This window comes from Monodon monoceros, unplaced genomic scaffold (assembly GCF_005190385.1).
Source record: "Monodon monoceros isolate NGI ecotype Baffin Bay Population unplaced genomic scaffold, NGI_Narwhal_1 Super_Scaffold_16, whole genome shotgun sequence".
NCBI lineage: Eukaryota > Metazoa > Chordata > Mammalia > Artiodactyla > Monodontidae > Monodon > Monodon monoceros.
In genome coordinates this window covers 30,715,257-30,737,244 of record NW_021703772.1, presented here as the reverse complement: position 1 = coordinate 30,737,244, position 21,988 = coordinate 30,715,257, and the positions used below count along the sequence as shown (strand labels likewise).

At 37.3% G+C, this 21,988-nt stretch overlaps 1 protein-coding gene across 2 annotated transcripts in view; it reads left to right on the top strand.

The window, feature by feature from the left end:
• PARD3B (par-3 family cell polarity regulator beta) overlaps positions 1-21,988 on the top strand; it is a 1,035,739-nt gene that overhangs the window by 629,424 nt on the left and 384,327 nt on the right. For both annotated transcript variants that reach the window (XM_029225239.1, XM_029225240.1), the window contains one exon: positions 16,025-16,069. In XM_029225239.1, the coding sequence (XP_029081072.1) occupies positions 16,025-16,069 (45 nt within the window). The remainder of the gene's footprint in view (positions 1-16,024; positions 16,070-21,988) is intronic.

The window sequence follows — 21,988 nt, the reverse complement described above, 5'->3', positions numbered from 1 at the left end:
AGATCTTAGTCTTTAGGGACTATTATTCCAATCGTATTTTGATACAATTGTAGAATGGGTAGAAAAGCAGTAAGAGAGCAATGACCTGATTCCCTACCTATGGTCAAAGTCAAGCTTTGAGGCAGGAGCAGAGGTTGAGGAGTCAGAGTTGCTTGGGACAATGACGGTGCCATTTTCAAGCTGGAAAATCTAGTGAAGGCACAACATATAGAAAGGAGATGCCCATATGGAACATCAGTAAATCATTATTTTTTTTTCTTCTTAATGATCCTAAAGCTATGATTTTTAAGTTTATATTTTCATGTCCTGAACTGTTGAAACAGTTCCTCTGGTTGAAGCAGGCAATGATTTTGTTTTTTTCCTATCAGTCATTCTAGGCACAAGGCTTAGAGCCTATGTGCTTTACAAGGACTTACCCCAAAGTATCCGAGACATGAAAAAATTACTGGCTCCAAGCTACGAGAATAAAGCCAGAAATTTGAAATTAATAAATGACTGGTTCTGAAATGTATAATTATGCCAGTTTTATTAATTGTTACATTTAGAATTTATTTTAAAATATCAGTACATTACATTTATATTTTGGGCTTTTTTTCCCCAGCTGACAAGAATTTCTAGGCATTCACAAAGATTGATTAAAAAGTCAGTCAGTTCTTACTAAATGAGAGATTCATACCCAAATAATTTTAAATCAGTTTTTCTGAATATCTTTCAAACTTTTATGACAAGAAACTGTATTTAATGTAAGAATTGGGAGGCAGCAGAAAGGAGGGGATGATGCACCATAAATGCAGCCCAATGCTTTTCCTTTTTCCCTTGCTTGGTTGGTAGCTTCTGAGGCCTCCAAAGAAACCCCTGGTCTAAGGAAAAGAGATTAAAAAATCGCTTCCTGTGAAGTCACTTTGGAGTCTGGGTCTAGCAACTTTCTCCTTTTCCTAGTAATGTTTTCTATTAGTTCAACCTTGTTCAGGATCTTTAATATACCTCAGTACCTTCCAAAAAAATAGTGGACATTTAATATGTATGTGTAACCACCCGTTCTGCCAAAAGGAGCCTGATTTAAATGAGCTCACCTAATAGATCAGTATAAATTCCCAGATCATTTCACTAGTGTGTGCAGACCTTTGTGATCCTTTTTAAGTGAATGGTTGTATGCTCTGAATTGGAGAGACAGCACATAAACCCCCAAATTAATATCCTCTGATAAACAGTGAGTCCGGATGACAACTTTTCAAAATCTATTACATTCTAGTAGCCTTGGACAGTTTGCATGTTAAACAGATGATAGTAGAGTCTGGGCAGAAATATAGACACTGTTACATATTTCAGTTCATGCCACAACAGAAATCTTTTGATAGCGCTTATTGTAGCCAGGAACAGAAGCAACTATACAGTCCCCAGCCAGAAGCCAGGTGCCAAAATTAACTCACGCAAGAATGAACTGAATTGCTGTCTTAGTATGAAGTCCTTAAGCTCTGGGGGAAATGCACATGAAAATCCTGGGTAGCTCGGGTTATTAGATCTTGAGGGTTATAGTTCAGTTCTGGAACGGCCAGTTAACTTTACAAGAGATACTGCCTCGTGATGGGAGAGTATGTTGCTACCCAGCCAGACACCCCACAAGCACCTGAAGAGAGCAGGGATGGTGTTCAGTAACATAAGCCCTGCGCATTACTCAGGTGTAGCAGCCCGACTTGTCAAATGTGTAAGTGACACACAGTTTGGCGGGTTAGCTAATGCATGGATGACAGAATAGGGATTTAAAAAGATCTCAACAGGGAGAACTGATGAGCTGCAATTCAGAAGATTAAATTTAATAGGGATAAATGTAAATTCCTCTACTTGGGTTCAAAAAAAAAAGAAAAAGAAACAACTGCCTCCCGTCTTACTCCCATCCAGCTCATTTTCCACGCTGCAGCCTGGGTGATCTTTGTAAAACATAAATCCGATCATGTCACTTTCTTGCTGAAAATCCCTTAACAGTGTCCCATTGCCTTGAGGATAAAGACAAAACTCATTAATGTGACTTTTGAGATTCTCCATAACTGACCCGTTTCTTTCTCCCCCATTCGGTCTCTCACCAGTCACGCGCTCATGCTGAGCACTTCTACTGTACAAAGGATTTTTAGATTCTGTGTGTGGGACCTGTTTCCTCTGTCCAGAAATCAACTTCACCCTTCCGTCTACATCTCCAGGTCTCAACTTAAAGCCATCAGGAAGGCCCAATCCATAAACTAGGTCTAGTCTCTGTATTACCTATTTTCCCAGTTCCCTGAGCATCCTTGTTTCGTTCAATGTATTTATTGAGTACCTACCATGTACCAGGCACTGTTCTAGACCCTGGAGACAAAACGGTGAACAAATCAAAGCCCACATCCACATGGAGCTTATGCTCTAATGGAGAAGATGTCAGTGATGAATGCTTTGTAGAAAAAATGAAGCAGGAGGAGGAGATAGTTAACAGACTTGTGGGTGGAAGACCTTACTTTAGGTAAGGTGGTCCGGCAGGACCTATGTGATGATCTGATATCTGTGAAGATGTGAATGAAGGAGAGCCATAAACTATGTGGGGGAAGAGCGTGTCCCAAAACCCTAAAGGGGGTCGTACTTGGCATGTTTGGGGAACTGCAATGAGTCCAGGATGGGTGAAGTACGCTGCGCAAAGGGAGAGCCATGCAGAACAAGTTGGAAAGGCCCCCAGGGACGAAAGCTTGGAGACTCTAGTAAGTTTTTAGATTTTCTTCTAAATGTGATTGGAAGCTATTGGTAGGCTTTGAGTCAAGAGACTGTCACGGTAAGATTTTTGTTTCGTATTTTGTTTTAAAAGGATTACGGTAGTGCCTGTGTGGAAAGTAGGCTATAAGGAGTAAGTGCAGAATCCCAAAGATGAGTCAGGGGCTTATTACATCTGTCAAAGTGAACAGCTGAAGGTGGCTCTGATCAGGAAGGTTTGCTAATAGTCCTCTCACTATTTGTGGTTAGTTGTGTGATAGAAACCCTGCTGGTGCACGGCTCGAGACTGTCTTGTTCACTTCCACAATCCCCGTGCCCAGCATGATGACTGTCATAGCACTGGATCTCCACGGACATTGGTTGGACAGAGACCTGGCTTAAAGCAGTTAGTATAAAAAGGACTTCAGGATTTTCATTGACTGTACACTTGACGAGCCAACAATAGGCCAGCTTGGCTGGCAAAATCTAATACTGTCTTAGGTTGCATCAAAAAGTTGGCAGGGGACGAAAAAGAGAGATGTGAGTCCCCAGGCACGCCATGCTGCTTCTACTCTGTCGAGACTATTGACCTGATCCTACACCATTTTTTCCCTCTAACTTCTAATAATGGTGGCCCTCAGTCCCAAGACCACACACTGGATTCATTTGTGGTTCTCTCTGTTGCTTCATTCCTATGTTCGAGCAATAAATTCTCTGTGATGTCGCTTGGATTTTTCTTTCTCCCCTGCTCTGACATCGTCTGAACAACAGTCAGTGCCTCCCCTTGGTAACAATTTCCAGGTGTATGAGGCTCAAGACAACTTATGACAACCCTATTTCTTACTTCTGAGACCATCAACAACCATTTTTAAGAGACACTGTTTGCCCTTTCACATGGTTATGAAATTCTACTTTAGGAGGTAGTGGTGACTAGTGAAATGTATAGTTCTTGATGGTAAAGCTATTAGCAAAATCCTACCACTTGGACTCACATAGTAGAAGGAATGTATACTTTGCAGTTGGGAACTCTTCAGTTCCCAGCTATCCCATCCCACTTGCTAACTTAATGACACAACACTTCTGAGCCTCAGCTCCCTCCTCTGTAAAGTGAAGGCAATAGTGCTCACAGAGCTTTTGTGAGGACTAAATGGGATAACGTATATTAAAATGCTTAGCACGATTTGTGACACGTGTAAGTTGGTAGTAAGTTTTAGTTTCCTTCCTCCTTATCCCTGTTAAAGAGAGACTCACTCTATGGAAATATACATTGTAAATAGTGGGATGAGAGATGTGTTGTTTCACTGGTTCATAGTGAATAATGGCCATTTGTTGTGTGACTTATAGGGTAGCCTCTGCCCTTTTTTCCCCCATGTTTTAATCAATATTGATTTCTTGCTGATAACGGAAATACTTATCAAGGGCCTAGGAAACATGAGAGTCTTCATAGTCTAAGTACTGGAAGTAGTCCAACCCTTGGGTAGATCCAAAGAATTCACCGAGAAAGAAGTTTCCTGGGAGGGATCTCACGGTCTTTTCCCTGTCATAGATTTAAAAAAAAGTGAGAGGGCTTCCCTGGTGGCGCAGTGGTTGAGAGTCCGCCTGCCGATGCAGGGGACACGGGTTCGTGCCCCGGTCCAGGAAGATCCCACATGCCGCGGAACGGCTGGACCCGTGGGCCATGGCCGCTGAGCCTGTGCGTCCGAAGCCTGTGCTCCACAACGGGAGAGGCCACAACAGTGAGAGGCCCGCGTACCGCAAAAAAAAAAAAAGACTGACCTAAAAAAAAGCGAGAGAGAGACTTCATACAACTAACCTGAGGGCATTTGTAATCTGTAACTGTTTATGATGTGAAGATGAATAAAATACTAACTTTGCCTTCATTGAAGTTTCCCACAAATCAACATAACACAGGATAAAAAGTGGTATATTTGCTTGGAGGCAAACCTAAAGTGTTCTGGGGGAGACAGAAATAGAGTATTCTACAAAGAGGAGGTTATAGTGGAGAGCTGGGCCCAGGAGAAATATAGTATTTTTATATGAGAGGTTTGAGACATTTCTATTAAGGATAAAGACAAATAGGAAGAAACAAGAAATCACTGTAAATGACTTCAATAACAGGTAAATAGAAGAAAATATAGGGAGAAAGGTAAAAAGGGTTCAAACCTTAAATAAAAGACTAAGGAAACTATTTTCTAAGCAGGTGAATTTAGTGAAGGTTTTTGAGTAGGTTAGAGAAATGATGGAAGTGATGTTTAGCATAGATTAATCGGAGTATGGTAAATAAGATGTAGAGTTGGGCAGGTGGAGGGAGGTCAAGAGCAAGTTGGAGGCATTTGCCAAAGTTCAGTCATGGGATGGAAGAAGCCTTGGGTCTGGTTATGAGGACACTTGGAAGAAAGTCATGTGACCTGCTCATGAAGGTAGCGTGTGTGCTGTCAGGACAGGGGAATAGCCCTGGGCCTAGACATGGTTTCCTTTCAGTCCACCAGCTTAGCTGCATTCTCTTTGTGGTCCTGTATTCCAAACAAATTTTTTAATTGCTCATTCTCAGAATCGATTTCATCATATCCTTATGTAGGCGGCAAGCAGGTAATGAGACTTTCAAAGAATATCCTCAGTCACTGATCACATTCTTAGCTCAGTGTTCTCCCCGTTACACTTTGGGTTATAGTTACTCAAGTAGTCTTAGGGCCACTGGCTCTATGATTTAGGAAGCTGTGGTTATAAGGACAAGATATTTTAATTTATTAAATATTGGAATTATCTTGCAACGTATTTCAGAGAAATTAAATAGTACCGTATTGTGAAACTTGTTACAAGATTCACATTACATTTTTAAATACCTGAATTAAGGAGATAGGGCTGAGACTCCAGGGAAAGCAAGATGGTTAGAGTTTGGAGAGTACCAGCAAAGAGAGATCTGCATAGAGAGTGAACTCCAGAACTATATAGAGAATCTCTCTTGGGTATTATACACAGAGCACTGATCAGAGCATGTATGTGAGGAAACTACCAAGGCTGAGAAAATAAGTCCCAAAAGGATCCAGGAAACAGTACCCAGAGCTCACACAGGACTAGGAATGGTACCTTCTCCCACCAACAAGATTGCGAAAACCTTAAAATCCACAGGACATTGTATAAGGTGTCCATAAAGGCACTTCTTCTGCGGTAGGGCATCATCAGCCTAGGGTAAATGCTGCTGTAGTCCTGACTGACACATCTTAAAAGCAAAGCCCAAAAGGATTAAATCTTTTTAAGTAACTCAACTATATCCCGAAGAGAGAAAAAATATTTATAAGAATGTAAAAATACCGAGCACCCAACGAGGGTAAAATTCACAGTATCTAGCACCCAATAAAAGATTATCATGCTTGCCAAGAAGTATGGAAATATGACACATAATGAGAAAAATCAATCATTGAAACTAGAAGTGGTACAGACATTAGAATTAGCAGACAAACACATTAAAAAATTATTATGTTTGTATTCCATATATTCAAAAGCCTAGAAGAAAATTAAACATGTTAAGTGGAGGTATGGAAGATGTAAAAAAAATCTGTCCTCTGGAAATGAAAAGTTGAATGTCTGAGATGAAAAATACACTGGGTGGAATTAATGGCAGATTAGACAATAGCAGAAAACAAGATAAGTGAATGTGAATACACAGCAGTAGAACTATACAAACTGAAACACAGGAAGAAAAAAGACACAGAAATGAGCAAAGAACGGTGACCTGAGGAGCAGCTTCAAGGTGGCCTAAAGTATGTGTGATTGGATTGCTCAAATGAGAGAGAAGGGTGAACAGAGAAAAAATATATGAAGAAATAGTGGCCACAAATTTTCCAAATTTAATGAAATCTAGAAAGCCAGATCTAGGTATCTCAATGAATTCCTGAACACACAAAAAAATGTTTAAAGAATTCAAGTCATGCAACTTATATTCCCTCTTACTATAGTGGAATTAAAATGAAATTCAAAAACAGAACGCTGGCAAACCTACAAATATTTGGAAAATAAAGAACTTCTCAATAACACATGGATCAGGAAAATACTAAGAGGGAAATTAGGAAGTATTTTAATTGAATGAAAATGAAAACAGTACATATCAACATTTGTGTGATTAGACAACATTGTGGGATGCCAGTAAGAGAATAATTTATAGGATTAAACTATATTAGAGAAAGGAGGAAGTTCTCAAATCAATGACCTCAGCCAGCTTTCATGTTAAGAAAATAAAGAGGGTTCAATAAAATTGAACCCAAATTAAGCAGTAGAATGGAAATAATAAAAAACAGAATACAAATCAGTAGAAAAAAATTTGAGAAATTAAGATCTAGTTTTCTAAGAAGGTCAATAAAAATGATAAACCATTAACCAGACTGATCAAAATAAAATAAGACAAGATACATGAACATTGTTAGGATTGAGAGAGGGGACATCACTATAAATTCTACAAATATTAAAAGAATTTTAAGGCAATATCATGAACAATAAATTTGACAACTTAAATGGACAAAACTTGCAAGAGACAAGCAAACTCATACAAGGGGAAATAGTCGGAATATCCCTATAGCTATTAAAGAAATTGAATTATAGTGAAATACTTTCCCACAAAGAAAACTCTAGGTCCAAATGGCTTTATTGGTGAATTCTATAGGAGGAAATAATAGGAATTCTACAGAAACACTTCCAGATAAATAAAGAGTACGGAATGCTTCCCCAACTCATTCTATGAAGCTGGCATTACTATGATACCAAAGCCAGACAAGGACATAGAAGAAAGAAAACTTGAGATTGACATTCTTCATAAATTGGTATAAAATTCTTTTTAAAAGTTTAGCAAGTTGAGCTCAACAATGTATAAAAAAGATTATGACCAAGTAGAGTTTGTCCTGGGAATGCAAAGTTGGTTTAAAATTTGAAATCAATCAAACATTTGTAAGTCATATATTAACAGACTGAAAAATAAAAATTGTATGATCACATCAGTATATACACAGCAAAGTATGTGACAAAATCCAATATCATTTAATGAAAGATACAAATTTTAAAAATGTTATTTGGGGACAAATTTGTGGTAAAATTTTAAAGAAAAGCAAGAAAATGATACAGTACGAAATTCAGGGTTGTGGTTACCTCTGAGTAAGGAGGGAAAGGAATGAAATTGAGTAAACTAATATTCTTTTCTCAAACCCATTGTTTGATACACAGTGTTTGCTTTACTTTTGTCCGTTATATCTTACACATATGTTATAAATATTTTAATGTTTCAATACTTTGTAGAAGCAGTTTTTAAAGTTAGTGGGTTTTCTGTTTGTTTTTGTCTGAAATGGTGATGTAAAAAACAGACATCTATTTACTCTGTTTATAGCTTTGAAAACTCATAACATTTGTGTACTGAAAGAAGTACCCTCTGTACCAAGTATTCAGTATTGTTGTTAATGTAATGTGATATTTTCTGTACACAGAATGAGTTGCTCTTTCAAGTGTCATTACCATGTGGGGAACAACAGTGAGATGAGTGCCAGCAAGCCCAAAAGTAAATTCATAAACACTAATAACCTACTTATTAGAGATACACAGTGAGTTGTGACTAGACTACCAATTATATTTTTTTCTACAGTTCACTATTCAAAATATAAGTGAGTTTATATTTGTAACAAACAGTTCTACCACGTTGTGGTCTTTATTTAGACCTATCCCAGGTTCGAATTCCAGTCACCTTCTTCCAGTCACCCTTTCCTTGCCAGGAGAGTATCTGCAAATTGCACCACAAGAATTTTACTAGGTTTATACACATTTTTGTTACAACATTCATAGAACCATATGTATACCACAATGAATATATTTCACATTCATTGGTCTAGAACATTTTGCTGAATGGATGTATCCAAATTGCTGCTTCCTTTCTTTACTCATTCAAATGTTGCATTCATTCACTCAGCAAACATTAATGAGTACTTACGAGGGGGTGGGCATGATTCCAGGCTAACAAGGAAAAACAAGACATATCCCTTCCTTAAGGTGCTCATGTTTAATGTGAAACAGACCCATACACAAATAATTGAGATATTTACAAATTACTTTGGTCCTGAAGCTCAGCCTGGAGACATGAGAAGATGACCTGGAGAAGATGACGTTTGAATGGGGTCTTAAAGCATGTTTGCCTAGCAGGAGAATGGATGAATTTTCATTGTAAGTCAGAAGAAATTCCATGTGCTATGTGTATACTATTGTACAGATGCATGAAGTTGCATGGCCTGTTCAAAAACATACTTCTGATGTGATAGAGTGCAGAGCACCTAGCAGAAGTGGTGGTGTGTGAAAGGCAGGTATAATCCATCTTTAAGCACTTGCTGCTGCTAGATTCCAAGATAAGTTTTTATATCCTCTAGGCTGTCTCATACTCTGTGGTAGGGGGCATTATCTACATTTTACAAATAAGTTCAGTAAGATTGAAAATGACTAAGTAATTAGTCCGTGGTCACACATGTAATTAGTGTCAGAATCCAGGTCCCTGTAACAGCTAAGCTTGAGCTCTTTCACTCTTACAATGCTGCTCCCTTGCCATGAACAAAAAGTGTCCCAGGTGTATTGGTTCAAGTACTCAGTCACCAAAAACCTTTATTATTTTTGTGAATCCTCGTGTCTGTGTGACTGTCTACTATATCCTTAACACATATCCTTCTTCCTTTATTATACTATTTATTACATTACATTGTATCAATACATTATTTATTTGTATCTCCTCATTAAACCCCAGGCTTGAGTGTCTGATTCTTTTCAGAAAGAAAGTGCTTATTGAGTAGATTCAAGACAAATGAATCAATGAATTTATGAAGGCATGTTTTGGGTTTTCCAATGCTCTTTAATGAGATAAAGACAATAGTATAAGAACATAAGGAAAGTATTGGATTTTCCTAACTTTAGATTGAAGCTCTCCTAAGATTCATGGAGAAAGAAAGGGAATTCCCTGGCGGTCTAGTGGTTAGGACTCTGTGCTTCCACTGCAAGGGGCCCAGGTTCGATCCCTGGTCGGGGAACTAAGATGCTGCGTGGCCAAAAAAAAAAGGAATTCTGAGGATATCACTGAAAAGCTGTGAACCTATGAATAGTTGGATAATGATGAGGGAATGGGTCCCTCATTTTTGTCCTCTGGCAGCCTGGCTGGAAGATGCTCTGTAACATTAGAAGAAAACTTCAGCTGTTGTGTTCTGATTAGCGTATTGTCAGAGCAGCAACACGTCCAGGGATGAACAGGGTGCTTTGGGGGAGATGGTGAGATAAACATTTATGTCATTATATTGTACTGATCACCTAGCCCCTTTTTCAGCAAAAGCCTTATTTTGTTTTTGTATTTCGCTTTTTTTCCAAGAGATGGAAGAATTTTTCAACACATAAGAATTTATAGCGCTGAAAACTCAAAAAGTCTCCCTAAGGAGTAGCAGTATGCCAAATAGTCATTGACATAAGAAAACACTATAAATTAATGCAGTAATAGTTCATGGTTGCTAAGAAAGGAACTTAATTTACAACTTGAAACAGGTTTGTGTTCCTTAGAAATTCTGGAAATCCATCAGTGGTATGGAAACTGATCTGCTAAAAGAGAAGAAAATTGATTCTTAATATTGGCAAGTACATCAATTTTTTTTAAATTCTGAAGGAACAACTTTTAGAAACAAGTTTATTAAGCATTAAGGAATTATTTGATATTTAGTTTCCTAGTAAACTATCCAAAGAGAAGTGTTTATGGCCTCATTAGAAGATAGATTTTTATTGTGCCAATCATCGTCTTCGAAACTGCAGTCTCTATTATGCCAAAGACAGGGAAATCAAAAGTTAAATGAGATAGCACTGTCTATGTGAAAGACCAGCATTGCATCATGTTTTAGAATGCTGCTTTGCATCAGAGTACCTCAATATGAAGTAGTGGGAATCTGAACACATTTGCATATTCCCCATTCGTGACATAGTGTTGGCATTCTCAAAAAGAATAACTACCTGGTGGCAATTTTTATCTGAAGAGATTTGTGCATGTTGGCAATATACCATCTTCTGTCAGCATAAGAAGAGCCTATGGGGCCCATTAACTCACCAAATCTGCCACTGTTCTTCAAAGTTTTATTAAGCAAGTGAAGTCCCTAATAATCACTTGTAAAATTCATATCAAATGCTATCAATAAGCAAGGGGATTATTTTCCCCCAGTGAGAATGCATTTGAAGAGTATAAGAAGGCTTGACCAAAGAATAAAACCTTTAAGTGATCACTATATTAATATAAATATATCCTACCAGGAAGCCAATATATGTAAGTAGTATATGCACTTTAATGTCTGCCACTAATAAGTTCTCGGAGTACCATATTTTTCACAGATTTTCTTCCCGTATGTTCTTTCTTTATGGTTTCTCTCAACTCTAACAATGAACCTCGTTGAAATTAAGCCAAAAGACACTGTGTGTTTATCCACACCTTTTAAAAAGGTTCCACTGGTGTTGGGTAGTTCGTAGACCTTTGATTAGCTTCAAAGGTCTACAACCAAAATAACTGGAAACATAGGCCCACAGGGTGCTGTGTTTCCTGAGCAAGTTTTCCTGAACCAGAGGACGCAGCAGGAAATTAACAAACATCCAAACCAAAGAGTGTCCTCCTTACGAAAAACCTTATAGTAATTAAATCAAATAGTGTCCATTGATCTTGAGTTGAATGCCAGGAAGCAGGAGCTTAATAGAAATCTCATTATCTAAATAAATCTAGAGAAATCTCAGGAGGGACAAGTCCACAGTGCCCTCTAAGAATGTAATAAAAAATGTCTGTGAATTTCATCTTCAGAAGGACTCAACATTTCCCTAATACCTCTTCAATTACTATAATAACTCTTTAAAGTAATCAAGAGCAAATAGTACCAATCCTTGGAAACTGAAGGATAAGAAAGGGAATATAATATGCTCTAGAAACTGGAAGGAAGGAAGGAAGGAAGGAAGGAAGGTAGGAAGGTAGGTAGGTAGGTAGGGAAGGGAAGAGGGAAGGAAGGGAAGGGGGAGGGAGGGAGGGAGGAGGAAAGGGGAGAGGGAGGGAGAGGTGGGGAGAAGAAAGAAAGGAAGAGAAAACAATCCGTCATTAGAACCAGAACAAGAAATTTTGGTTCCTGCTCCATCAACCCTCTCTTACTTGACACTTTTGGTACCTTACTTACCATTTTGGAATGATAGACCTTTCCCACACCGGGCTCACTCATTTTCAACCTCTTGTAAATAAGCTCTTTGTTTAAAATGACATAGCTATCATATTAATATTGCTACTGTTGCAACTGCTGTGCTATCTAAATAATATGCAGGAAATGACTAGACTTAAGCTCCAGCCCTGAGAGGAAACTTTATAGTGGCTTTAAGGTAATGTGAGTTATAAAAGAAGTTGAGTATTAATTATAACACTTGTCATTTTTTAAAAAAGCTTGGTGGTGTGTATAATTTTACCTCATTTTCTCACTTGCTACTGTTATTTAAATCACTTTCCAGCACTAAGCATGTGCATAAAAGATGATTGTTCCCAATTTAACCTTTTAAGTAAAATGTATTCTATTAATTAAGTCATTACAGTTCCCTCTATTTTCTATGATGTTTATTCATTTATCTTCTGTCCTCAAGATAGACATCTGTGTCAGTGAATATTTTGGAGAAAGACCCCTAATTTTTATGCCCATCACCCATTTGGATGTTCTACACTGTTTATTATAATAGTTTGGTAGTGTTCTAAAGAATTTCAAATTGTCAATTAAAATAATTAGTATTCCTACTAAAAATAGTAGATAGTATTCAGCCCAAAAGTTAAGTTACCATGTTCAACGTAACATGGCAAGGGAATTTGTAGTACTTAAATTGCCTTAGATGTAATGGGATAACTTATGTCTGTTAAAAAAAAAAAAAGACAAAAACAAAAAATAAGATCCTACCCTTGTGTGAATTCCTTTTTCAGGATAACTGCACAAAATAAAATCACGTATGTAGTCTGAATACCATATTTCCTTTGCCTTTCTTCCACTACAGGATGAACTGGGAGCCATGTAAACCGGGAGGTAAAACCTGCTGTGGGTATTGGATTATCCATGAGATAGCAATTGAAAGTACCTTGTGCCCTGCCTATTCCTTTATAATCCTAGGCAAGTGAAAACATAAGCACCACCGCCGTCATTACATTCACAACCTTTACCGCTCTCAGTTTCCATTTCTCATAAGTTTTCATTTACTGAGAAACATGTACCTGGAACTGTGCTAAGTGCTTTTTAAAATTTATTTCATTCAGTTCTCACAACTCCTTGTACAGTGTTTTTATCTCATGTTTCACATGGGGAAACTAAGGTTTAAAGGAGCTTAGTAACTTGCCTGATAAATATTGAATTCAATCCACATCTGTCCCATTATTAGCTATCATGTTATTCTGTAACATCTAATGTAAATTAACTCTATTTAGTTTATCATTAATGATCTAATGACTGATATTTATTAAGCACTTACTATGTGATCTTCTAAGTATTTTGCATAAACTTACACAAATAATCTTCACTCTAAACCTACGGGGAAAGCAATATCAACCTCATTTTATATATGATGAGATTGAGGCACAGAAAGTTAAAGTAAATTGCAGGTAACCAGTAAGTATCTAAGTCAAGATTTTAACTCAGACAGATGATTTCTTATCTGTGTAATGGAGATGAATTATTTCAGCTTGAACCTATTAGAACTGTAGATTTCTGAACATGTTAAACAAATTTATAGCTAACACTTGTTCATATTGGTCAACGTAGAAAGATTTCTATTAATAACATATTCAAATTAAAAGGGTAATAGTGTTCTAACATACGGGTGTTTGTCAAGTGTTTTCATACATTTAATTCATGTTATCAATAATCTGAAAAATATAACAACTCTTCTATGATTCATCACAAGTATAGTAGAGTGATTAAAAGTGCCATGTTTAAGCTCTGGCTCCTCCGCTTACAAGATACGCTGCAGTTTCTTTATCTGTAAAGATAATAATAGCTATCTTTACAGGTTACTGTGAGCATTAAATGAATTAATAGCTATAAAGTGTATAGGGTAGAACTTGTATATTACAAGTGCTCGGTATTAGCTTCTAGTATTATTTTTTTAGTCACCATCATTGTTTTCCAATATTTTTTCATTTGTACTATAGATTCCACTGTATATTTTTTCAGACCTGGGAAAGACAGAATTTGGCCCACAATTGGAGCCTGATACATATGGATTGACATCTCCAACTAGAAACACGAAGAAGAGTCCAACAAGATTTTTAAGCAGTTAATACCAGGAAAATCACAAACGTGTAGTGCTCTTGTCTAGAAAATAAAGAAATAGCTTAGGAAAGGAGTGCTAGGTGGGTGTGGGAAGATTTAGGAAGATTTTTGTATAATAACTGGGTCAATGAAATATGACTGAATGTTGTAGGTAAAGGAAGGAGGAGCTTATTATTCTGAGACCAATCTCGTATTTGGGAAAATGGAAGAGGTCCTCCTTGTTGGCAGAGTTCCACTCACCTTGCTTCCACCCTTGAGCCACCAGAGTTTTATAGACTAATGTAGACAATGACATATGGTGAATATTTTTTTTTATTTTAACATCTTTATTGGAGTATAATTGCTTTACAATGGTATGTTAGTTTCAGATTCACAACAAAATGAATCAGTTATATATATATGGTGAATATTGAACAGCTGTTGTTGAATATTGAAGTGATAATCCATGCAGAGCTGCTTAAGGATTTAGAACTTGGCCTCTTTGTTCATGAGAGATATTGGTTAGTAGCTTTCATATAACGTCTTTGCTTGATATTAACATCAAGGTAATGGTAGCCTCATAGAATGAGTTGGGAAATATTCCCTCCTCTAAATTTTCTGAAAGAATTTCTGTAGAACTGGTATTATTTCTTCCTTAAATGTTTGGTAGAATTCATCAGGAAATCAGCTGGGTCTAGAGTTTTCTTTCTGGGAAAGTTTTTAACTTTCAATACAAATCGATTAAAAAACAAACTATAGGGCTGTTAGATTATCTCTTTCTTCCTATATAAGCCTTGGTAATTTGTGGCTTTCAAAATCATATCCATTTCATCAGAGCTGTGTTCATCTAAAATTTTATCCACTGCTGAAGCAAGGTTCTTCTTCCTATTCTAATGGATGCCCCTGAATTTTGAAGTTTTTCACTCTGGGTATTGGGAATAGGAACTTTATTCCCAACCTTGTGTAAACTTTGGACACTGTGCTCTTTCCCCTTTGGGGCGGTTCTGTCCCAGGTCTTGGGTAGTTTCCTCACATGCATGTGATCATCAGCAATTAATTAAATACCTGAGGGGATCCTTTGCAGATCTCAGAAAGATTTCTGTATTCCTCTCTTCTTTCCAATTCTCTGACCTAAACTCTGTCTGCCTTGGTTTCCCTGGGCCTCCAGCTTCATGTCCTCAGGCTGGAATATCCCTGGGCTCTGCCTGTGTTCCCCTTCCTGCACCACAACCTGGAAACTTTCTCTAGACAGTAAGCTGGAGCAGTGGCAGGAGTCACCCCACCTGTTTTCCACCTCTCAAGGGTCACTGTCCTCTGTTGCCTGATGTCTAATCTCTTGAATGCATTGTTTCGTGTTTTGTCTATTTTAGAAATTTTTTTTCAGGGGGAATTGTAAGTTTGTTCCCTTTTGCTCCATTTTGTCCATATATAGAAGTCTGATCCTTGGGGATTAGATATATTGCTGTCATGCTCAAAGAGTTTTATTATATATTATACAGCCCTAGATTCTTGAGTTTTTTCTGTTTTTGTGGATACAGAAACAACAGCCCAGTTAAAAGAACTGAAAGTATTAGAAATTTTTTTTTTTTTTTTTGCGGTACGCGGGCGTCTCACTGTTGTGGCCTCTCCCGTTGTGGAGCACAAGCTCCGGACGCGCAGGCTCAGCGGCCATGGCTCACGGGCCCAGCCGCTCCGCGGCATGTGGGATCTTCCCGGACCGGGGCACAAACCCGTGTCCCCTGCATCAGCAGGCGGACTCCCAACCACTGCGCCACCAGGGAAGCCCTAGAAATTTTTAAAAGAATGAAATTCTATTCACTGAAGATTTAATGTACATATATTTCTTCATAACTGTCTTTAAATTAATAGAATTGAGGTGCCCCAGGCAGTCTGGGGAAAATGTTTTCTCAAATCTTTGCCAGTAAAAGATTTCACTTATTACAAATCTATATTAATTTATTGTTCAAAAAATGGCTGATTTACAAGCAGGTCTGATCCTTGTCTCTTTAATTTCTTTGCAGTGCCAGATGAAAGCAAAGTCCATTCATTGGCTGGACACAAATCAGGTAAGAAATTCCTTGTAACTGACTTTATATTCTCCTTCCTGGAAATCTCTGGCTGTGTTTGAGTAGCAGATGGAACCTGTTTCCATCCACTCATCACTGAAAGACTTGCTAATTAATACATGAGATGTCTCTGACTTCCACAAAGGTGAATGAATTATTGCTTGGCCGTTTGTATAGTGGCATAATGTATGCTGACTGAAATGTTTGAGAAGGAGGAAGAAAGGTTTCCAAAAAAATAATTATAAAACCCCAAATCTTTAACCTGTATGCCAGCTGAACACTTAGAATAACAAAAAATTACAAAGAAAACCCAAGAAAGTTTGAAATTCTTTTCCATGATGACTCTCACATTAAAGTGGCAGGACAAAGAATTCCAGAATAAGAAAAACGTGGCCATTTCTTCCTTCTCAAAAAAGAATCATTTTTTTTTTTGCCTGTCTTCACAGGGGATTGGGCCTGAGATGACTGTATTCTCTTTCTTTAGACTCATGAATGAGCTCCCTGGAGGTGCCCTAGGAAGTCCACAAGGACTCTGAGGGTCTCCAGGTTCTTCCTCTGCTTTGTGTGAGATACCTTCAGGTCTAAAATCCAAGCTTTTCCTTCATTGCCAAATGACCTACCTTCTATTCCTTTGCCCTTTCTTCAGCATCATTTATTCACATTAGTTGAAAACACTTAAAGCTACTAAGCTAGTAAATACAGCAGTAATCCTTTTCTTGTAAGGGTGCATTATTTGGGGGGAAACTATCCATTTTACTCTTAGAAATGCCACTCCAAACAACAAGAGGGTTATGATTTGTTGGCATCCCTTCGTTTCTGAAACAAAGAAGTCGTTCCCATCACCAAGCATCTCCTGTGTTTATGGGCCAATTATGTTCTCAGCAGTAAGTGGCCTTGATGCCTCATTACTTCCATCATGTTCCAGGACAAGATTATGATTTTTTTTCATTTTCTTCTTTCTCCAGATTCACTAGTGATAACAGCAGGGAAGGTCTAGTTCACAACTCTTAGATGTTTTCTTTTCTGCCCCTCCTAATAAAAAGCCTAAGAGGTTAGATCACTGTGAAAGAAAAGATTTCTGAGGGAGTGATAAATTGCCACACGCTGCTTGTTCCCATGCCTGGTACTTCTTGTCCTTAGCTCTCTTACACATATTAATACTTGAAGATAAAAACCTATTTACATACTGGGATGGGCTTCAAGGTAAGAAGTAGAAGCATTTTTTTTTAGAATGTGTATCAATTTGGTGTTTGAAAACAAATAATAAACTTTCTGGCTTTTTCTGGGAAGTCAAATCTTACTCTAATCTTACTTCATTTCCAAACAAATTGCTGTTAGCCAGTAAGTAAATATTATTGTCACTCTTTTTAAAGGCAAACATTATCTTGGTATATTGGTATAGTATTTTAGGTAAATTTTAATGATATGTTTTTGTGTAGTGTGAAATAAAGATATTAGGAAAGAAGTTACATAAAACATAAAAATTGAAATAATCTTCCAAATTAAAAGAAAAATGTTAAAAATGGCATAATTTTAAAGCTGTCAGTCAGGTTAACTGTAAGGTTCACATGGCAGAGTTATTTTAGCTGGTAATAGAAATAATACTAATGGTCTTCATATCCCATGAGTCAAACTGTTGAAATACATCAGATGTTTTAAATAAGATTTTTGTTACTAATGAACTATTATTACAATATTCACTATTCTTATATTTTAAGTACTTTTATATTCTATCACAACATCATCAAATTTTTCATTGGCTTTCTGTGGAACTGGGGCAAACGCTGAAAACAGCCAGAAAGGTGATAACTTTGGAGCCAAAGTGGCATACGATAAAACACAGTGAAGAGGGCTAACCAGTCACCTCAAATTGTGAGCTCTAGACTTAAATGAGAGCACTCTATAAAACGTTAGAGACAGCACTGAGAAAATAAAAAGCAGCATGAAAGAAAAAGATGCTATTAAGGTCTTGAATTATAATGCTCCTCAAGAACCCATCCCTCCCATGAAGTGCAGCTCCTTGTGTGGGCTACACTTGGGTAGAGCATTTTCCCATTAGGCTTTGGTAGTGACGACAGTGAAAGAGAATTAAGGGTCCTTTTGATTCTGGCAACCTGTTCAGTCATTTTTAACATTCACCTACTATAGAACTATAGTCTCCATCTGCTACAGTCTAGACCACTAAGCAAGTGCCAGTTTGGATTGTAATGTGCAACGTGCCCTGATCATTCATACTTATCTCGCCAATGTCAGCTTCTTTTTTGTTTCACCTTTCTATTCCCCAAATCCTTTCTCCTCCCCAAATCCTTTCTCCAGAATTTTCAGGTGAAAAAGTGGTATCTCTTTTGCTAAGAAGAAAGAGTATCTCCCTCTGTCTCTTTTTAGTCATAGAAATGTGGGCCCCTTTCCCACTATCCAAGATCATCAGGAAGTTAAATTAAATTTTATGTGCTGACCTAAATCTATCATCCATCCTCTTATTTAGGATGATATTCAACATTTTAATAAATGCATCTGAGTTAAAATTTCTTCTGAGTCAGCTACTTAGTGTGTAGAGAGCCATTTCATGCCAAGTTCCATCTGTTGGTCTGGCTTGGGTACTTCCCAAATTTGTGACAATATTTTTGGCACCATTTCCTTGGCTTATTCTTTAAATGGTTGATTCCTCAGAGCTCAGATCAAATCAAAGTCTTAGGTAAGATAAATCTTTCTAACATTTTTGGCCCAAAATGTAGTATTCCCTCACCTCTGCTGGAATCAATCCAGTATTCTTGAGATTTCTCTAATAATCTATCTCACAGGCTACGCCTGGCAGTACATTGCATCTCATACCTTGGCAAGGAAAATGGTAGGCTGGTACTCCTGTTTATAATCTTATGGGGTCCTCTTCCACATATAAGAGGTATTAATGTTTATGGGATGGTGAGACCTACCATAGAGAAGTTAGGAGCAAAATGCTTTTTGTTTGGCTCCTTTAAAAAAAAAAAAATCATAAGTTTCAGAGAGCTTTGAAAAACCAAAAAACTGTCTTTCACCTTTTTCCCTAACTATCTCACTAATTGAATTCTGACAAAACTCAAATCCTAGCAATGCACAGGGGAAATAACTTCAGCAAAATGTATATTTTAAACAATAAAACCATTTTTTAAAATGACAAATATTCTGAGGAAACATTAGAATCCAGAGAAAAATGACATCAGATTTGCCATAGCCTTTTTTTTTTACATTATGCTTTAATTTTAGCTATACACAGACTCATAAAGTATGTCCAAGAAGGAGTCCTTTTTTTTCCTATGTACTGAACTGACACTTAAGCCAATAGTTTAATGCTCCTCAGCATTCAGACAGAAAGGACTTATAAATTTTACTTTTTTAGAACATGCCTTCATATTTTTTTGTTTTGATTTATTGCTTAGAATGGTTTTAATATGTATTGACTGTCTACAGAGATCTTTGCTGACCCAGCTCTTTAAGATGATGCAGTACTGAAGAAAGCCAATGATGAGTCCTTCTTTATGAGCTCTGACATATTAATTAGCAAAATGGACTAAAAAGCTTTCCTATTTCTATTTAAATTCCTTATAGTCTCAAACACCTGTCTATATAACTGTAAAACAGGCAAGTCTGTAAAAGTAATGGTTGGCAGTAAGTCCAGACCTTTTCTGAGATGAGTTTATCAGTTAATGAGCAAGTATCCATTAACAATCTAGGGGGACATCTCTCCAGCTGAGGTGCCTTGCAGCCACTAAGTATGGTTGGTATCTCAACACATTTTGCTAATGAAGAAGCTGAAGCTCAAGGCATAAGTCCTTGTTCTCCCAGTTGGTAACTCTTAGGGTTAGGATAGAAACCCAGATGCGATGTGGCAGAGCCCATGAATTTGGACACTTTATATTCCACCAGCATGTGCCTAACACCTCACAATCTCAGGAACTGAGAAGAATATAGGAGTAAGACACAGTCTAGTTGGAAGGCATGACACACATATCAAGATATTCTATAAATCATAACTTACCTAGCTAAACCAGGAACACAGTAGGTGTAATTTCTCTATGGTAATTCAGTGAGCAGGAGAAGAACATCAAATCTGATCATTTGTGCCTTTGTTTCTCTGCATGCATGTGCACGTGAATGTGTGGGCCAAGAGATGTATGAAAAAAATATGCATGTGATGTACACATATTATACATAAGTTATAGGAAATGTGCATGTGATACGTGTCTTACAGCAAAGGCTGAGAGCTTAATATGCAAGTTGCTAACTTGACAGAACATACATTCTGCTTTAAATGCATTGTGTGTAGGGACTTCCCGGGCAGTCCAGTGGTTAAGACTCTGCTCTCCTAATGCCGGGGGCACAGGTTCGATCCCTGGTCGGGGAACAAGATCCTGCATGCTACACGGCGTGGCCAAATAAATAAATAAAGAGATGCATTGTGCGTAAACTTCAAATCTAGAATGTTTGAATGTAGCTAAAGAAATTGCTGAATCTTTGCAAAAGAAAAGACAAAACATAAGGTGATTGGATAGTCACTTTAAGAGTAATGGGTTATTAAATGACATTTCATAACTTTTGTTGAGTCTTAGTGTTCCATACTTTTATAGAATATCTAAGTTAAAATATGCATTTAATTTTTGGAGCACCAACCATGATCACTTTTCATATCTGAGTCTTCTAATTGAATTACTGTTTTTTAGGACTTTTCATTGTTATTGTTGATGAGGAACTAAAATCATAGAGTAAGTGGCTAGTGGATTTGAACTGTTTCTTTCCTCATCAGTTGGTTAAGGTAATACTGCACGGTTATCTATTTGGACAAACATTTTTATTGGGTATTTTCTAAGCTTCTGTCATGTGTTATGTTGGATAACTATAGCTTTAGACACAAAAAAAGTATACATTTCCCACATGCTTCAGCCTTGGTTTACATTTCCATGGGATTCAGGATGTTTTCATTCGAAAAAAATTATGATACATCTAGGATTCTTCCTATAGAAACTTGATTATGAAGCAACCTTAGTGTCTCCTATATTGCAAAATGTTAGTGATTAAGCTATCCTCTAAATTTCAAAGAATCAAATCAAATTAGAAAGAAATATATCGTGAGATAAGGTTATTTACTATTCAAATATGGTGTAGGTGTGTGCATTTCTAAATTTCATGAGTAAATAGATACTACATTTTTTTATAAATCAACTTTCAAAATTATTTCTGTTCCACTCATGTCTATTAAATACCCACTCTGTAACAGGTATTAAGTTTTAAGCGCTGGAGATACAAAGTGACATGTGTCAGAAAGGAAGTGCTTCCATAGCAGCATCTGAAAGATAAATAGAAGTTTGAGGAATAGAAAAGGTCACTGAGCTAACACTTTCCAGGCACATGGAAAGTTGTGAAAACATGAAACTTCATGGTGTGTTCCAGAAACTGTAAACAATTCGACATGGCAGGAGTGCAAAGGGGAGAGTGACATGCTAGGAGGTTAAGCAAGAAGGCAGAGATTAGATCATGGGGAACGCCTACCAAATGAAAGAATGTGAATTTTATCCTACAGGCTCAGAGAATCTAAACAGATTAAAGGAGGGGAGTGGTCAGTTTTATAGTCTAGTGATACCACTCTGGTTGTGGGGACTTGAAAGGATTTTTTTTTAAAGGCAAGAATAGTTAAAAGACCACTGCAATAGTCCAGATAAGAGATGCTGTGGGCATAAATTTAAGTGATGAAATTAAGGAAAGAAAAGTATGAAGTATTTAGAGAATAAAGCCTTCAGTTTTGTTGTTTGTTTGTTTTTTAATCAAACTTAGCGGGTAAGTGAGAGAGAAGATCCAATTTGATTATCAGTGTATCAGTCAACTCTTGCTATAACCATGCTACGTAATAAAACCAACAGTTAACACTTATTTCTTGATCACGTATCC